A 19,268-nucleotide genomic window follows, 5' to 3' on the forward strand; every position below is an offset into this window, starting at 1 on the left:
TGTTGGTTTCAATATAGAGGTCTTTACTTGTCACAAGGGAAGCCTTGGTTTAGAAAACATCTCTAACCTTTACAGAACAATTTTGTTTTTAAAGTTGGGACTGGAGAGATGGCTTAGTGGTTAAGGTGCTTGCCTCCAAAGCACAAAGCACAAGGTGGTGCATCTGTCTGGAGTTCGTTTGCAGCAGCTGAAGGCCCTGGCATGCCCATTCTTTCTCTCTCTCTACCTCTCTCAAATAAATAAAACATTAAAAAAATTTATTTAGGGCTGGGGGAAATGGCTTAGTGGTTAAGGCATTTGCCTGTGAAGCCTAAGGATCCTGGTTTGATTCCCCAGGACCCACATAAGCCAGATGCACAAGGGGGCACATGTGCCTGGAGTTTGTTTGCAGTGATTGGAGGCCCTGGTGCGTCTATTCTCTTTCTTTCTGCCTTTTTCCCTCTCTCAATTCAATAAATAAAATATTTAAAAAATTATTTGAATGAGAAAAAGGCAGGGAGCTGGGCCTCCAGCCATTGCAAACAAACTCCATATGCATATGTCACCTTGTGTATCTGGCTTACCTGGGTACTGGGGAATCAAATTTGGGTCTTTAGGTCTCTCAGGCAAGTGCCTAAACTGCTAAGCCATCTCTCCATCCCAGTATTTTATTTGAGAGAGAGAAGGGGGGATAGGGAAAGAGACAGAGAGAGAATGTACATGCCAGGGTCTCTAGCCCCTGTAAACAAACTCCAGATGCATGCACCACCTTATGCATTTGGCTTAATATGGGTGCTGGGGAATAGAACCTGGGTCTTTTGGCTTTTCAGGCAAGACAGGCAAGTTCCTTAACCTATAAATAATCATTTTTTAAAGTTCTTTTTTTTTTTTGTTTGTTTTCAAGGTAGGGTTTCACTCTAGCTCAGGCTCTCCTGAAATTCACTATGTAGTCTCAGGGCGGCCTTGAACTCATGGTGATCCTCCTATCTCTGCCTCCCAAGTGCTGGGTTTAAAGGCTTGTGCCACCACTTCCAACTTTTTTTTTTTTCCTCGAGGTAGGGTCTCACTCTAGCCCAGGCTGACCTGGAATAAACTCTGTAGTCTCAGGGTGGCCTTGAACTCCTGGTGATCCTCTTACCTCTGCCTCTCTAGTGCTTCCTTTATCTATCTTTTAAGTGCTGGGATTACAGGCATATAAACCATAACAGTGTCAGAATGAACTTCATAGAAACATTAGTTTACATTGTGTTGCAAGAGAACATTAGCTTAAAAAAAGACATTTATGAGGCCGGGTGTGGTGGCACATGCCTTTTAATCACAGTACTTGGAAGGCAGAGGTAGGAGAATTGCCAGGAGTTCAAGGCCACCCCGAGACTACAGAGTGAATTCCAGGTTAGCCTGAGTTAGAGTGAGACCCTACCTCCAAAAACCAAAAACAAAAAGACAAAAAAAAAAAAAAAAAGCCGTATTTGGAATTTGTATGAATCTCTGTCAAAGTATAGTAGGATAGTTTCACTTAAAATTATGATTTTATTTATTTATTTTCAGAGAGAGGGTCTCACTTTAGCTCGGGCTAACCTGGGATTCACAATGTAGTCTCAGGGTGGCCTTGAACTCATTGATCCTTCTACTTCTGCCTCCTGAGTGCTAGGATTAAAGGAATGTGCCACCATGCCCAGCTAAAATTATGTTTTTAATGTAAGTTATAGTAGAGCCCAGTATGTTATTAGAAAAACATACATAACTGAAGACGAAGCTGTGGCTGTAGGGGAAAAATTGGTAAAATTAGGAAATAAACTACTTAATTAAATCTTTTTCATTTTGAGGTATGGTCTTGTTCTAGTCCAGGGTGACCTGGAATTCATTATGTAGTCTCAGAGTGGCCTTGAACTCATGTGATGCACTTACCTCTGCCTCCTGAGTGCTGGGATTGGAGGCTTGTGCCACCACTCCTGGCTAACTCAATCATTCTTTAAACAATTTAATTATGAACTTGACTGTAAAAACAGATCAGTTCTTTGTCCAATTTGTCTCATGCTGTCCTCCTATATCCCCTTTCCCTCATACCCATTCCACTGAGGAATATTGTAAACCATTTTCTTATTTTTTTTCTCACTTTTTAACATTTTCTATGATTATAAAAAATATCCCATGGTAATACCCTCCTTTCCCCCCACCTTTCCCCTTTGAAATTCCATTCTCCATCATATCCCCTCTCCATCTCAGTCTCTTATTTTGGTGTCATGATCTTTTCCTCCTCTTATGATGGTCTTGTGTAAGTAGTGTCAGGCACGGTGAGGTCATGGATATGCAGGCCATTTTGTGTCTGGAGGAGCATGTTGTAAGGAGCCCTACCCTTCCTTTGGCTCTTACATTCTTTCTGCCACCTCTTCTGCATTAGACCCTGAGTCTTGGAAGGTGTGATCAAGATGTTACTCAGTACTCCAGTCACTTCTTTCCAGCACTATGATACCTTCCTTCTGAGTCATCCCAAGGTCCCTGCCATCTGAAAAGAGAAGATTGGGTATAAATATTAAGAGAAGTGCTTACTGGGCAGTTTGATAAGCATAGTATATACACTTATCCAGACATCAGCAGATGTTACACCCTTAGGGCTCATGACTACTCGTTTTAAGTTTTCAATATCAGAGATGTATTCCCCCCCTCCCATTGAGTAGGCCTCCAGTCCAATTGGAGGGCAGATGGTTTCCACCATGACAGATGTGCCACTATTGCACCCGTTGGCTCATTTGGCCTGGCTGGTCAATTATAAGGCTTGCAGTGTCCACTGTTGAGTATCTTCACTGGTGGTATCTCTTTCTCCCATTGAACTGCATGTAGAATGGCTTCTTCCAGCTTTCTGTCAGCTGGTCTACATGGAGGAGGTTATCAGCTCAGTTCCAGCAGGATTCTCAGTGGCCTTGCAGCCCAAGTATGTGGAGTCTTCAGCAATAGGGTCTTACCGATTCCTGGTGGGAAACTTTTTTTTTTTTAGGTAGGTTCTCACTCTAGCTCAGGCTGACCTGGAATTCACATTTCACTGGGTAATCTCAGGGTGGTGTTGAATTCACAGCAATCCTCCCCTCTGCCTCCCAAGTGCTGGGATTAAAGGCATGCCACCAGGCCTGACTTTTTTATTTTTATTTTTAAAAGTAACTTATTTGAGAGAGGGAGAGAGAGAGAGAGGCAAAGGCAGATAGAGAGAATGGGCATGCCAGTTCTTTTTAGCCATTGAAAAGAAACTGGATGGATGTGCCACCATGTGCATCTGGCTTTACCTAGGCAATGGGGAATTGAATCTGTGTCCTTTGGTTTTCAATCAAGCGTCTTAAACACTAAACTAACTCCCTAGACCAAGTTTTTTTTTTTTTTTTTGACAAGGTTCTCATGTAGACTGGGCTGCCTTTAAGCTTTCAGTCTTGATGTGTTTTTAGACTATAGGCCACCATAGTTACTTGGAGAATAAATATTTTGTTTCATTTATTTATTTGGTTTTTTTGAGGTTAGATCTCACTTGAGCTCAGGCTGACCTGGAATTCAGTCTGTAGTCACAGAGTATCCTCAGTCTCACAGTGACCCTCCTACCTCTGCCTCCCAAGTACTGGGATTGAAGGTGTGTATCAACTGTACCTGGCTAAATATTTTTTTTTCAAAAGTTTATTTTTATTTATTTAAGATTGACAGAGAGAGAGAGAGAATGGGCATGCCAGGGCCTTCAGCCACTGAAAACGAACTCCAGATGCATGCTCTACCTTGTGCATCTGGCTTACGTGGGTCCTGGGGAATTGAGCCTTGAACCGGGGTCCTTAGGCTTCACAGGCAAGCGCTTAACTGCTAAGCCATCTCTCCATTGGCTAAATATTTAATTTTTTGAAAAATACTTTTATTTTTTTGAGAGGGAATGTGAATGGGCATGCAAAGGTCTTTTATTGCTGAAAATGCACTACAGATGGTTGTGGTACTTTGTGCATCTGTCTTTAGGTGGTTGCTTAGAAATTGAACCCTGGGCCAGGTGTGGTGGCGCATGCCTTTAATCCCAGCAGAGGTAGGAGGATTACTGTGAGTTCAAGTCCACCCTGAGAGTACATAGCGAATTCTAGTAAGCCTAGGCTAAAGCAAGACCCTACCTCAAAAAAAAAAAAAAAAAAAAAAAAAAAGAAAGACATTGAGCCGGGCGTGGTGGCGTACACCTTTAATCCCAGAACTAGGGAGGCAGAGGTAGGAGGATCACCATGAGTTCGAGGCCACCCTGAGACTACATAGTTAATTCCAGGTCAGCCTGGACCAGAATGAGACTCTACCTCGAAAAACCAAAAAAAAAAAAAAAAAAAAGTGAACCCTGGGCTGGCAGGTTTTGTAAGCAAGTGGCTTTAACTGCTGAGCAGTCTGCCCAGCCTTAAACAGTTTTATGTATATTTATAAAATCTTGTTTTGTTTTTTCAAGGTAGGGTCTCACTGTAGCCCAGGCTGACCTGGAATTCACTATGTTCTGTAGTCTTCAGATTGGCCTCAGACACATAGAGACCCTCCTACCTCAGCCTCCTGAGTGCCGGAATTAAAGGTATGTTCCTCCATGCCCTGCTAAAAAATGCTCTCATTAAAAAAAATTTATTTTATAAAATATTTATTTGTAAGCAGAAATAGAGAATGGGCATGCCAGGGCCTCTAGCTGCTGCAAAAAGACTCTGAGATATATACGCCTCTTCATCTGGCTTTACATGGGTACTGAGGAATTGAACTCAATTCATTAGGCTTTGTAGGTAAGTGCTTTAATGGCTGAGCCATCTCTCCAGCCCTAAAAATACTTTGATGTGCAGGAGAAAGAATGACCATGATGGACAGTGCCTAAGCTACTTGATATTACAAACTCTAGATACATGTACTGTTTTAGCAACTGGCTTTACGTGGGTACTGGAGAATTGAACCCTGTCCAGCAGAGTTTGCAAGCAAGTGCCTTTAACTGCTGAAACATCTCTTCAGCCTGAATAGTCTAATTTTTAATTAAGAATAAAATTTTAGCTGGGCGTACTGGTCCCCACCTATAATCCTAGAACTCAGGAGGCTGAGGCAAGAGGATCATGAGTTTGAGATTAGCCCCAGATATATGATGGGGGATTGGATAAATGGCTCAGTGGTTAAAATCACTTGCTTACAAAGTAGACTGATTAGGTTTGATTCCCCAGTTCCCACGTAAAGCGAAATGCACAGTAGCTCATGTGCTTGGAATTTATTTTCAGTGGCAGGAGGCCCTGGTGTATCCATGCTTACACAAGTGCTGTGTCTCTTTCTCTGTTTTTTTTTTTTCACAAATAAATAAATAAAATTATTAAAAATACTTCATAGGGCTTGGGAGATATCTCAGCAGTTAAATGTGCTTGCTTGCAAAGCTTGCCTACACAGGTTCAGCAACCTATCTAAAGCCAGAGGTATAGAGTGGTAAATTATATCTAGAGTTGTAAGAAGCCCTGAAGTGCTCAGCCTCTCTCTCTCTTTGTAGATAAACTGTTTTAAAGTAAATTAATTTATTTTTAGGCAAAACTTGCCTTTAGTGTCTCTTGTAGAAAGGTACTAGTTTCACTTAAAATTTGCCCAGAGCATTTGTGTGTTTCCTCTTTCTTTGTCTTTTTCTCTTACCCTTCTGTTTTGGGGATTAGTACTGGGCATTGAACATACTGGGTAAGTGCTCTACCATTGAGTTATGCTCCCCAGACACTCCACATGCTTTTGTGCAGCATTTAGACTAGTCTTGCTATGAATATATTTAATGGTATTAATCAGTCTAAAGTCTTGGAATTTATCTTGTATTTATTTAATAATCTTTTGTTTTACAGAGTCCCTTATGGAACTTGCACAGCCAGAGATACAACCACAGGAGGTGAGAGAAAGATTCTTTGCTGGAATTGATTGCCATTGTAGAAATGCTATAGTTGGGGGCCAAGGCTCAGGGTGGCCTTACTGAGCCTGAATCTTGCCTGTGTAGTGCATTAGCTTAGTGACTGGCTGGATGGTGAGCCAGCATGCCTGTTTTCCTCTGTGTAATGAGGCTGATGATGGTGTCTGTTCCCTGACATTATTATAAGTGCTAAAGGAGTTATCTTAATTTACTCAGAATTTGGCCTGCTACATAGTAACTTGTTCCATGTTAACTTCTGCTGTCTTTGACTCCTGTTAGAAATTGTGTTTTTTTTTTTTTTTTTTTTTTTTTTTTGTTGTTGTTGTTTGTTTTTTCAAGGTAGGGTCTTGCTGTAGTCTAGGCTGACCTGAAATTTATTATGTAGTCTCAGGCTGGCTTTGAACTCACAGTGATCCTCCTACCTCTGCCTCCTGAGTGCTGGGATTAAAGGTGTACACCATGCCTGACTGAATCTCTTTTTTAAATTTTTTTATTTAAAAGTAGATGAGAGAATGAGAATGGGCATGCCAGGGCCTAGTGCCATTGCAAAAGAACTCCATACACATGTGCTGCTTTGTGCATCTGCCTTTATGTGGGTACTGGCGAATCAAACCCAGGCCTTTAGGCTTTGCATGTAAGTGTCTTCAACCACTGAGCCATCTCTCCAGCCCTTAGAATTTTATTTTTTAAAATTAATTAATTTTTATTTGAGATAGGAAGAGAGAGAAAATGGGCATACTAGGGCATCTAGCCACTGCAACTGAACTCTAGGCGCATGTGCCTTGTGCATCTCACTTATGTGGGACTTAGAGAAATGAACCTTAGGCTTTGTAGGCAAATGCCTTAACCACTAAGCATCTCTCCAGCCCTGTTTTTTATTTTTATTTTTATTTTTAATTTAATTTTTTTTTGTTTTTGGAGGTAGTGTCTTTCTCTTAGAGTAACCTTGAACTCACATGCCTGGCAGAATTTTTTATTTTTTTATTTTAATTTTGAGGTAGGGTTTCACTCTAGCCCAGGCTGACCTGGAATTCATTATGCAGTCTCAGGGTGGCCTCAAACTCATGGTGATCTTTCTACCTCTGCCTCCTGAGTGCTGGGATTAAAGGCTTGCACCACCACTCCCATCTAGATTTTTTTTTTTTTTTTTTTTTTTTCTGAGGTAGGGTCTCACTCTAGCCCAGGGAATTTACTCTGTATTCTCAGGGTGGCCTTAAACTCACAGTGATCCTTCTACCTCTTCCTCACTAGTGCTGGAATTAAAGGCGTGTGCCACCATGCCCAGCAAGTTTTTTTATTTATTTGCAAGAAGGGAGAGTGTGAGGGGGGAATGGGTGCACCAGAGTCTCTTGCCCCTGCAAATGCATGCATCACTTTATGCCTCTGGTTTTATGGAGATACTTGGGAAATCAAGCCCAGATCATCAGGCTTTACAAGCATATGCACTGAGCCATTTCTCCAACCCCCCATTAGAATTTAAAGTTGAATAAGTCAGACGTGGTTCTACACACCTTTATTCCCAGGACTCATGAGGCAGAGGTAGGAGGATTGCCATGAGTTTGAAGCCACCCTGAGACTCCATAGTGAATTCCAGGTTAGCCTGGGCTAGAGTGAGACCCTACCTTGAAAAAAAAAAGTTCTGCCAGGCATGTGAGTTCAACGCCACCCTGAGACCAGGTCAGCCTGGGCTTGAGTGAGACCCTACCTTGAAAAACCAAAAAAAAAAGAAGAAAAATTTGTAGATGCTGAAATGAGTGTTTAGAGAAATAAACAGCCAGTGTAATAGATATGTTAGGGACATAAATGCAGGAAACAGATCTAAACAGTATGCCGTCCTGTAGTTGAACTGTCCTTAGCTGTAACTTAGAAGGGAGTCCTGTTAATGAAAGGGCTGGCAGAGGCAGAATGGCCTTGGTAAGAGGGACTCCATGAATCATGAGGCACCATAATGTGTGTAGTTCTTGCCAGTCTCAGGTGATCCTGCTGCCTTTTTTCCCCCTTTTAAATCTTATTTTAGAAGTTTTAATTTATTTGCATGTCTGTTTCTGTGTGTATGGGCACACCAGGGCTTCTTTTTGCTTTCAGAGCTCCCCGGACACTTGTGCTACTTTTATTGCTTTGTGTGAGTGTCTTGGGAATTGATCCTGGGCCTGTAAGCTTTGCAAGTAAGCACCTTTAACCATTGAACTATCTTTCTTGCTCTGAGTTTGCTGCTTTTGAAGTGTCAAAGTTGTATTTCTGTTAATTAAGGAAAAGGGAACAAAGAAGTTAGTAAATTTCTTCAAGTAGAATGAGGATGACTTTGATGTCAGCTCAGTGGCTCAAATTGATGCACCTAGGAATACTAATTACATTGAACAAGTACTTTTAAGGTTGTCTACTCAAGTACATTATTGCTTTGGTTTAGTTTCTTAACAGACGCTATATATCAGAAATAAATTACTCAAGCAAACAAGAAGAACAATCTTGGGAAGGAAATTATGGTAGGAAACCAAGTCTTCCCAAATGCTGGGATATGCTTCCTGAAAAAGGTGATGAAAAGAAGAAGCCGGAATCCTTGGTGTCCTGGGAGTCTCCTGCTAAGTACCAGGAGGTCTCCTTAGAGCAGAGAAAACTCAGGTCGACTTTGCAGGAAGAGCAGAAGCAGCAGGTCTCCCCGCTGCCTACCAGCCAGTGGAAGCAAGAGCCTCCCCAGTCCAGAAAAGGAGGTATCCAAGAGGAGCAGAGCACTCCGGAGACACCAAAGCCATGGACAGCTCAGCTGCAAAAAGAAGGTCCAAAGAAGCCGCCACCCGTGTCCTGGGCTTCTGTGCAGTATGAGCAGAATGTCAGCAGATCTTGGACTATTCCCACATGCAGGGAACAGGACTTGACACAGCCAGGGACTCCAAAGTCCTGGGAAAACAATATGGAGAGTCAGAAACAGTCCTTAGCACTGCAGTCCCAGATTTCTCCGAAGTCCTGGGAAGTAGCCACAACAGGCCCCTTTCCAAATGACCAGCTCCTGCCCAGGAAGTTTAATTCAAAACCCAAAGATGTGAGTAGATTGTCATATTGTAGTCTCTTGTCAGTGGAGGAGTAGTAAAGGAGATGTGGTGATAACTGTTTAGTTCTCTTGAAAAAATGGGAAATTTGGGCTGGAGAGATGGCTTAGCAATTAAGGCACTTCCTTGCAAAGCCTAAGGACCCAGGTTCGATTTCTTAGTACTCATGTAAGCTAGATGCACATGGTGACACATGTGTCTGGAATTTCTTTGCAATGGCTAGGGGTGCGCTCATTTTCTTTCTCTGTAGTAAAATAAGTGAAAAATTTAAAAAAGGGCTGGAGAGATGGCTTAACGGTTAAGGCACTTGCCTGTGAAACCAGAGGACCCAGGTTCAGTTCCCCAGTATCCACATAAGCCAGATGTACAAGGGGGTGCATGCATCTGGAGTTCATTTGCAATGGCTAGAGGCTGTGGTGCACCCATTCTCTTTCTCTGTCTCTTTCCTCTCTCTCTGCTTGCAAATAAATAAATAAAAATTTAAAAAAATTAAAAAAATTTTGAAATGGGAAATACACTACTAAAAAATTACCTAAGAGAGAGCCAGGCATGGTGGCATACGCCTTTAATCCCAGCACTTGGGAGGCAGAGGTACGAGGATCACTGAGTTTGCGGCTACCCTGAGACTATGGAGTGAATTCCAGGTCAACCTGGACTAGAGAAACCCTCCCTCGAAATATTAAAAAATAAATAAGAGAGATAGAGAGAGAGAGAGATATGAGAGCATGAATGGGTTCACCAGAACCTCTTGCTACTGCAAACAAACCCCAGATGCTTTTGCCATTTTGTATGTCTGGCTTTATGTGATTACTGGGGAACTGAACTCTGGGCCCAGCAGGCTTTGCAAGCAAGGACCTTTAACTGCTGAGCTGTCTCCTTATCCCCAGCATTTATACACTGCTTCTTGTTTGGTTCTGTCTTATGGAATATTTTACAGTTACTTCTCTTGGTTTTTCAAGGTAGGGTCTCACTGTAGCCCAGCTGACCCGGAATTCACTCTGTATTCACAGGATGGCCTTAAACTCAGGGTGATCCTCCTACTTCTGCCTCCCTAGTGCTGAGATAAAAAGGTGTTATTTCTTTTTTTGAGACAAACATCTCATTTGTAGCATAGGCTGGCCTCAAACTTATGATCCTCTGGTCTCAGCTTTTTTTAAAAATATTTAAATTATTTATATTATTATTATTATTATTATTATTAAAATTTTTGGTTTTTCAAGGTAGGGTTTTACTCTAGCTCAGGCTGATGTGGAATTCACTATGTACCCTCAGAGTAATCTCGAACTCACGGTGATCCTCCTACCTCTGTCTTCCAAGTGCTGGGATTGCTGTGAGTTCAAGGCCACCCTGAGGCTATATAGTGAATTCCAGATCAGCCTGGAGTATGACCTTGAAAAAACCAAAACCAGAGCAAAAAAAAGAAAAAACCCAAAAAACTCAATTTAATACTTAATAAAGCTATTTAGAAAACCAAATTTGAAAGCTTGGTGTGGTGATGAATGCCTTTAATTCCAGCACTTAGGTGGCAGAGGTAAGGAAGATCACCATGAATTCAGGACCACCCTGAGACTACAGAGTGAATTTCAGAATTTCAGATCAGTCTGTGCTAGAGTGAGACCTACCTCAGGAAAAAAAAAAAATTCTAGAACCTTTACCACACTAAACTGTTGATAGCTTGCTGTTTATATTAATTAATTAGTTATTTAATTAATTAATTATGGTAAGGTCTCACTCTACCCCAGGCTGACCTGTAATTCACTCTGTAGTCTCAGGGTGGCCTCCAACTCACAGCAATCCTCCTACCTCTGCCTCCGAAGTGCTAGGATTAAAGGCATGTGCCACCATGCCCAGCTGCTTGCTGTTTATTGGATAGAGTTTAAAACCAGGGATGTTTAGTTGGAAAGGTTAAAATTCAAATTTAATTTGCTTTTATGGCATAGACAACATTGTTATCAGAGTGCCAGAATCAGTAATTTACAGGAGACTTCTCTGTGTAAAGCAGTGTCTGGTGATCTTGGTTGTCTAGAATGTGGAGAGGGAGAGAGAAAGTCAATAGCAAAATAAGATTCAAAGGACTAGATGACATGGAGCTAATCACCAAAACTCATGCTTTCCTCCCAAATATATATATTGGCTTTTCAAGGTTGGGTCTCCCTATAGCCCTTTGTGTATTCACTTAGGGTCTATTAATTTATCTGATATGTTTGATAAATTTTGTGACTTCTCCTTCTGTGTAGAAGAGATACTGATAGTGATAAATTCAAAGTGTATAGCAGTTTTAAGGACTTTATCATAAGAGCTCATCACTTATGAATAGTAGTATCTCCTGCATGTTCTTTTTTTTATTTTGTTTTGTTTTGGCTTTTCATGGTTAGCATTCACTATGTAGTCTCGGGGTAGCCTCCAACTCACAGTGATCCTTCACCTCTGCCTCCCAAGTGTTGGGATTAAAGGCGTGTGCCACCACTCCCGGCCCCCCTCCCAACTGCTCTTAAAAATTCAATAAAATACAATAAAATACAATAATGGTATTTTCTCAATTCTAGTGTGTGTATATATGGATATATAAACAGATATAAGATGTATATATTTATAAACATCTTTTTTTGTGTGTGTGAGGTAAGGTCTCACTCTAACCTAGGCTAACCTGAAACTCACTCAGTAGTCCCACGCTGGCCTTGAACTCACAGGGATCCTCTTATCAGCCCTAGCTTAAATATCTTAACATTTGTGAAATCTGTTGTATCTTAAAAATGGAATATATGAGCCGGGCGTGGTGGTGCACACCTTTAATCCCAGCACTCGGGAGGCAGAGGTAGAAGGATCACCATGAGTTTGAGGCTGCCCTGAGACTACATAGTGAATTCCAGGTCAGCCTGGGCTAGAGTGAGACTCTGCCTTGAAGCCCCCCCCCCCCGCAAAAAAAAGAAAGGGGGGTATATACTTAATATGGTGGTAGTAATTTTTGTCCTCGTGAGAAGACAAATCACTGATAACTGTTATTCACTGGAGTTTTTGGTTTTTCAAGGTAAGGTCTCACTCTGTCTAGGTCAGGCTGACCTGGAATTCAAGGGTGGCCTTGAACTCACAGCGATCCTCCTACCTCTGCCTCCTGAGTGCTGGAATTAAAGGCGTGCGCCACTACACCTGGCTTGCACTCGAGTTTTATCATAGGGAACATAACGATATCAGATGTCTATCATGAAAACACTCACAAGGAAGTTCTGGGGGCTGGTGCTGTGGCTCCATGGTTAAAGGTACTTGTTTTAAAAAGCCTAGTGGCTTGGGTTTGATTCCCCAGTACCCACATAAAGCCAGACATAGTGACATGTGTCTGGAGTTTGTTTGCAAAAGCATGAGGCCCTTGGGTGTCCATAATCACTGTTTTGCTCAAATATATATATTGGTTTTTCAAGATTGGGTCTCCCTGTAGCCCTGGCTGTCCTGGAATTTACTATGTAGTCTCAGACTGGCCTTGAACTCACAGTGATCCTCCTACCACTGCGTCCTGAGTGCTGGGACTAAAAGTGTGTATCTATGCTGGGCTAAAAAAATATATATATGAAATATCTTTTTAAAGGAAGTTCTGCTGGGTGTGGTGTTGCACTCTTATTTTTGGTTTTTGTTTCTGTTTTTTGAGGTAGGATTTCACTCTAGCTCAGGCTAACCTGGAATTCACTATGTAGCCTCAGTGTGGCCTCGAACTTGTGGTGATCCTCCTACCTCTGCTTCCCAAGTGCTGGGATTAAAGGCGTGCACCACCATGCCTGGCTGCACTCTTATTTTTATTTTTAAAATTAATTTGTTTTTTATTAACATAATTGTAAATAATATTCCATGGTAATGTCCTCCCCCCCTTTCCCTTTGAAACTCCACTCTCCATCATATCCCCTCCCCCTCTCAATCAGTCTCTTTTATTTTGATGTTGCACTCTTTTAATCCCAGCCCTAGGGAGGAGGAGCACTGAGAGCTTGAGTTCAACCTGGGCTAGAGTGAGACCCTACCTCAAAAAAAAAAACAAAAACAAAAAGAAAAAAAAAAGGAAGTTTAGTTTTAGAAAGACTTCCATTAAAGTTGTTTTGAAGGGGAAAAACTGAAATTCAGAAAACATATTTATGTGGGAATTCTTGCCTGTGATAAATCTGGTAAAAGGGCATTGTTGAGTTTTCACGAAGCTGTAGTGATAAGCTAAGTTTCCTCACTAGGCTGTTGACTTTGAATTTCAGTTTCATAAATGGTGGGTTTGTCTTGTAGGTGCCTAAGCCCATGCCTCAGCCCGTAGGTTCTTCCTCTGCCCTTCCAAAGGATCCAGTATTGAGGAAAGAAAAACTACAGGATCTGATGACCCAGATTCAAGGAACTTGTAACTTTATGCAAGTATGAGTCATTTAAAAAAGCATCATAGGGGGCTGGGGAAATGGCTTAGTGGTTAAGGTATTTGCCTGTGAAGCCTAAGTACCCTGGTTCGATTCCCCAGATACACAAGACAGGGGGGGCGCATGTGTCTGGAGTTCATTTGTAGTGGCTGGAAGCCCTGGTGCATCCATTCTCTTCCTTTCTGCCTCTTCCTGTCTCTCTCTCTCTCTCTCTCTCAAATAAATAATATTTTAAAAAAAAGCATCATAGGGATTGGAGAGATGGCTTAGCAGTTAAGGTGCTTGCCTGCAAAGCCCAAGGACCCAGGTTTGATTCCCCATTACCAACATAAACCAAATGCAAAGGATGGTGTATGCATTTGGAGTTTGTTTACAGTGGCTGGAGGCCCTGGTGTGTCCATTCTCTCTGTCTTCTCTCAAATAATTAAAAGTTTTTTTTAAAAAAAGTGTCTTAAATGATATTCATGGAACTAGTAAACTTCTCATATGAAACATTATAATGACATTGTTAAAAGCCTAGATCCCACTGTGAACAATAGTATTCTGAATTTGCTGTCCTCTAGCAGTCAGGGAAAATAATTTCACTCCATCTGGGTTTCTTTCTTTTTTATTTTTATTTTTTATTTTTTCAAGGTAGGGTCTCACTCTGGTCCAGGCTGATTTGGAATTCACTATGTAGTCTCAGGGTAGCCTTAAACTCACGGTGATCCTTCTACCTTTGCCTCCTGAGTGCTGGGATTAAAGGCGTGCGTCACCACGCCTGGCTGCTCTAGGTTTCTTTTGTTTAGTTTTTCTGTCTGGGTTTCTTTTAAATGTGTGTGTGTATTTGGAAGCCACAGGACAACCTTGAGTGCCACTCCTCAGGAACACTGTCCACTTAAGTTTGAGATAGGGTCTCATTAGTCTGGAACTTGCTGAGTAGGGAGGTGAGTCTCAGGTCCTCCTATCACCACCTCCTCAGCTGTGCAATTACAACTGTGCAGCACTACTCCTACCGTTTTTAAATTTTTATTTATTTTTTCGAGGTAGGATCTCACTCTAGCTCAGGCTGGTCTGGAGTATACACTATGTAGTCTCAGGGTGGCCTTGAACTCATGGTGATCCTCCTACCTCTGCCTCCCGAGTGCTGGGATTAAAGGAGTGTGCCACCACACCTGGCTATTCCTGGCCTTTTTGCATGGGTTCTCATGTTTGCAAAGTAAGCACTCAGCCCCTGGGTTTATCTGAGAAATGAAAATAATAGTCTACTTCCTAAGTTTGTGAGTAAAATAAATATAGTAAAGCTTCATGTACTAAAGTGTTAGTACTCTGCAGGTCATCAGCAGTTGCATTGAGACTGAGGACCTGTTCCACACTTGGGCTTCTTTTAGACCCCATTGTGTAGGAAATTACCAAGATCGACATTGCCTTTGAAACTTTGATATCCCAACTATGTAAGATTATAAATTTGTGCTAAGTAAATAGTTAAATGCTATCTTTTTTTGTTTTTGTTTTTGTTTTTTTTGAGGTAGGGTCTCACTCTAGGTCAGGTTGACTTGGAATTCACTGTGTAGTCTCAGGATGACCTCAAACTCACAGCAACCCTCCTTACCTCTACCTTCCCAGTGCTGGGATTAAAAGCATGGGCCACCACACCTGGCCCTTTTTGTTTCTTTTTAAGGTAGGGTCTCACTCCAGCCCAGGCTGATCTGGAAATCATAATGTAGTCTCAGGCTGGCCTTAATCAGGGTTCCTCCTATCTCTGCCTCCTGAGTGTTGGGATTAAAGGTACATGCCACTGTGCCCGCTGTTAAATGCTAACTTTTGTGAAAGACCACATCTAACCCGTGAGATACACAGAATTTCAGAACCCAATGTTACTGAACAAATATAAACAGCAAAAAGATTTTGAGCTTTAGATTTAGGCCTGGGCTCAAAATGTAGTCCCTCTTTTTGCCAGGTGTGTAATTCATGGCAAGTTATTTAATCACCAGCCATCTCATTTACAGAGTGAAGGAGCTATTTACCCCTTTATATTATTTGAAGGTAAATGAAAGAACTAAGATGCTCCTTTAAGTGTGTAGCTCAAGTATTCAGAATGTGGGAGGTTTTTTTCTGAGATAGGCAGATCAGAGAGAATGAGAATGGTTTCTTTCCTTTTTTTTTTTTTTTTTTTTTTTGGTGTGTGTGTATATGTCTGTGTTGTGTATGTATATGCATGTGTTTGTGTGTGTGAGTATGGGTATGCATTTGCCATAGTGTCCATGTGGAGGTCAAAGGACAAGTTTCAGGTATTAGTCCTTGCCTCCACTTCATTTTGAGGTAGGGGTCTTCATTCTCCTTGTTTACTCCTCTATTTGCCCAGCTAGCATTTTTGAGAGCTACTGAGAAATTCTCTGGGATTACAGAATACTGGGATTATAGAAGCCTCTGGCAACTTGGGGCTTTATGTGGGTTCTGGAGGTCTGAACTCAAATACTCAAGTTTGCATGGCAAGTGCTTTATCTACTGAACCATTTCCCCAGTCCTGTCAAAATAGTTTCTCATCATAAAAGTTGTTACCAACTGGAACCAGTGAGTGGTTTAGTTAGCCCTGGCACTAGTTATGCACAATAAAAATTAGCATTTAGACTAAAATAGACCATGGCTAATACTTTATGCTTAAGACCCAGGAGTGTGTCCAAAATGCTTTTGTAGTTTTAACACCTGACACAGCCTTGAGTTTTGACTTAATTCTAGAAGAGTAAGTTGTTTTTTTTCCCATTGTGAGATAGCTAACTGCATGAAGCTTTAGTTAGCACCTTAGTAATAGCTCTGGTAAATACCATGAATAACCTAATGGTAAGCATTTAGATGAATCATCTGCTCCTTCTCACTATTTAAAAATCTCATCTTTAGGAATCTGTTCTGGACTCTGACAAACCCACAAGTGTCACTCCATCGTCACAGCCGCCTTCAGCTTTTGCAGATAGCACAGTGGGTATGTAATCATTCTGCAGACTTGGAGACCGCTTTCCAGCAGCACTTGTTTCTTTAATAAACCATTCGCTGTAAATAGCTTGTGGGCTAACATGTCTCTATTGCTTTATTTGTTTAATTATTATTATTATTTTTTGTTTTTCGAGGTAGGTTCTCACTGTAGCCCACACTGACCTGGAACCCACCATATAGTGTCAGGGTGGACGCAAACTAATGGTGATCCTCCTACCTCTGCCTCTTAGGTGCTGGGATTAAAGGGATATGCCACCATACCTGGCTTCCCCCCGCCAGGGTCTTACTTTAGCCCAGGCTGACCTGGAACCCACTATGTAGTCTCAGGGTGACCTTGAACTCATGGTGATCCTCCTATCTCTGCTTCTTAAGTGCAGGGATTAAAGGCATGTGCCACCATGCCCGCCCAGTAATTTAATACTTTTATATGTTTCATTTATTTATTAGTGAGAGAGAGAATGGGCACACCAGGGCCTCCAGCTATTGTAAACAAACTCCAGATGCATGCACCACTTTGTGCATCTGGCTTGTGTGGGTCCTGAAGAATTGAACCTTGGTCCTTAGGCTTCACAGGCAAGTGCCTTAATTGCTGAGTCATCTGTCTAGCCCTACTTATTTACTTATTTTTATTTATTTGACAGAGAGAGGGGGAGAGAATTGGGCACACCTGGGCCTTCAGCCACTGCAAACGAGCTCCAGATGTGTGCACCCCCTTGTGCATCTGGCTAACGTGGGTCCTGGGGAATTGAACCTGGGTTCTTTGGCTTCACAGGCAAACGCCTTAACTGCTAAGCTATTCCTCCAGCTCCCTATTTTTTTAAATGTTTTATTTATTTATTTGAAAGAGGGAGGGAGGGAGGAGGAGAGAGAGAGAGAATGAGAATGAGAATGAGAATGAGAATGAGAATGAGAATGAGAATGAATATGGGTGCACCAGGACCTCCAACTGTTGGAAACAAACTCCAGATGCATGCACCACCTTGTGCATCTGGCATATGTGGGGGGTCCTTGGGAATTGAAGCTGGGTCCTTTAGCTTTGCAGGCAAGTGCTTTAACTGCTAAGTCATCTCCCCAGCCCCCAAATTATATATGGATAAATTGTCATTGGGACTTGAGTGTCTTCCACTGACCTGCTTAGATTTTTAGAGAAAGTCTCCAGATGGGTGGGAATGCTGAGCAGCTGCTTCTGCAACACTTCGTGTTATACATGGGTACTGGAATGACTTCTGATGGGAACTTGCTTGACCTTTGGACTCTTTAAGTCTCGAGGGGAGGCTTTTGGGTCCTAATTGACAACATTACCTCAGTGATGTTTAGAATAGTGACTGCCATTTAGCTAAGGATGGAGCCTGACTCTGACAGATGCTTCTATTATCTGGCTCCTTGCTAGTTTCTGTCAGGAAAGGAGCAGCCAGATCAAAGCCAGTATCTAGCTGTAGGGAGCACTAGCTCAAGCCTTGGGAAGTGGAGAGAATAAGTAACTGAGGTAACCAGCATCAGCAGGGAGAAGACATGAAAACCGTAATTGAAGCCGGGCATGGTGGTGGCACACACCTTTAATCCCAGCACCCAGGAGGTAGAGGTAGGTGGATTGGCCTGAGTTCAAGCCCACCCTGAGAATACATAGTGAATTCCAGGTCAGCCTTGGCTAGAGTGAGACCCTACCTCGAAAAAAACAAAAACAAACAACCAAAAACCCTGTAATTGAAAAACATGAATACACATCACCAGAGAGGAAAAAACAAATGGCTAAGAGTTACTTTACAGTTGTGAAACTCAAATGTAGTGACCAGTCAGGATGGTTCAGGCTTCATCTTTCAGATTACTATCACAATTGTTTTGTTTTGCTTTTTTGTGGCAGTCTCATGCCTTCCCTGGATGACTTGGATCTCACTGTGATCTTCCTACCTTAGCCTCCCAAATCCTGGGATTAAAGACGTGAGCCACCACACTGGCTTTATTCCCATTAAGTTTGAAAGTCATAGCTTTTTTCTTTTGGAAGCCTTGAAATGCTAGTTTTACTCATTTAACCTTAAATGTCATCATGTATCACAAATTGACTTAGTGTTCTGACTCTTCTCTAGTCTTTTCTCTAAAATGCTAATAGGAAGTATATGCTGGACTTGAGACCAGTCCTTCCACCTGATGCTTATTCTGTAAAGAGTAGACTCTGGTCTCTTCCCAGTTGATTAACTGGGTTAACATTTTGTTTATTTTGAGGTAGGGTCTCGCTTTAACCCTGGCTGTCCTTGAACTCACAGCGATCCTCCTACCTCTGCCTCCCTAGAGCAGTGATTAAAGGCACATGCCATGACACCTGGCTCTGGGTTAACTTTTCTCTGTCCTCAATTGTTTGGCTTATTTCTTTCTCTACAGTATCATCAGAACAAAATTTATCCAGTCAAAGTGATTTTCTTCAACAGCCATTACAGGTAACTTCTCTGCTCTTCACTGTTCAGTGAAGCACTTCTTGATTTGACAGTAATGGTCAAATTTAATGATTTCAGTGTGCCCGGGATTAAAGGTGTGTGCCACTGTGCCTAGCTCAACATTTGTGGGTTTATTTATTTATTTATTTATTGTTTTTTCAAGGTAGGGTCTCACTCTAGCCCAGGCTGACCTGGAATTCACTATGGAGTCTCAGGGTGGCCTCGAACTCATGGTGATTCTCCTGCCTCTGTCTCCCAAGTGCTGGGATTAAAGGCGTATGCCACCATGCCCAACTTGGTTTTTTTATTTTTTATTCTTTAACAATTTATTTTAGAGAGACACAGAGAGAAAATGGGTGCACCAGAGCCTCTAGCCACTGCAGATGAACTTTAGACGCATACATTACTTTGTACATCTGGTTTACATGGTTCCTGGGAATCAAACCTGGGTCCTTTGGCTTTGCAGGCAAGCGCCATTTCTCCAGCCCAACATTTTGTATGTTAAATGACCTGTTTGAATGAGTATGTCTGTCTTATATTCAGAGCCACTGGTCTCAAACAGATGTTTACTCGCCAT

The 19,268-nt window shown here is 41.9% G+C and overlaps 1 protein-coding gene across 14 annotated transcripts in view; it reads left to right on the forward strand.

Annotated features, from left to right (window-relative positions):
- Caprin2 (caprin family member 2) overlaps window positions 1-19,268 on the forward strand; it is a 76,057-nt gene that overhangs the window by 30,923 nt on the left and 25,866 nt on the right. For 11 of the 14 annotated variants that reach the window (XM_045139511.1, XM_045139517.1, XM_045139515.1 and 8 more), the window contains 5 exons: window positions 5,811-5,854; window positions 8,280-8,909; window positions 13,171-13,293; window positions 16,170-16,251; window positions 18,639-18,694. In XM_045139511.1, the coding sequence (XP_044995446.1) occupies window positions 5,811-5,854; window positions 8,280-8,909; window positions 13,171-13,293; window positions 16,170-16,251; window positions 18,639-18,694 (935 nt within the window). The remainder of the gene's footprint in view (window positions 1-5,810; window positions 5,855-8,279; window positions 8,910-13,170; window positions 13,294-16,169; window positions 16,252-18,638; window positions 18,695-19,268) is intronic. The other 3 variants (XM_045139520.1, XM_045139523.1, XM_045139516.1) reach the window with 2 other exon arrangements.

This window comes from Jaculus jaculus, chromosome 22 (genome assembly GCF_020740685.1).
Source record: "Jaculus jaculus isolate mJacJac1 chromosome 22, mJacJac1.mat.Y.cur, whole genome shotgun sequence".
Lineage (NCBI taxonomy): Eukaryota > Metazoa > Chordata > Mammalia > Rodentia > Dipodidae > Jaculus > Jaculus jaculus.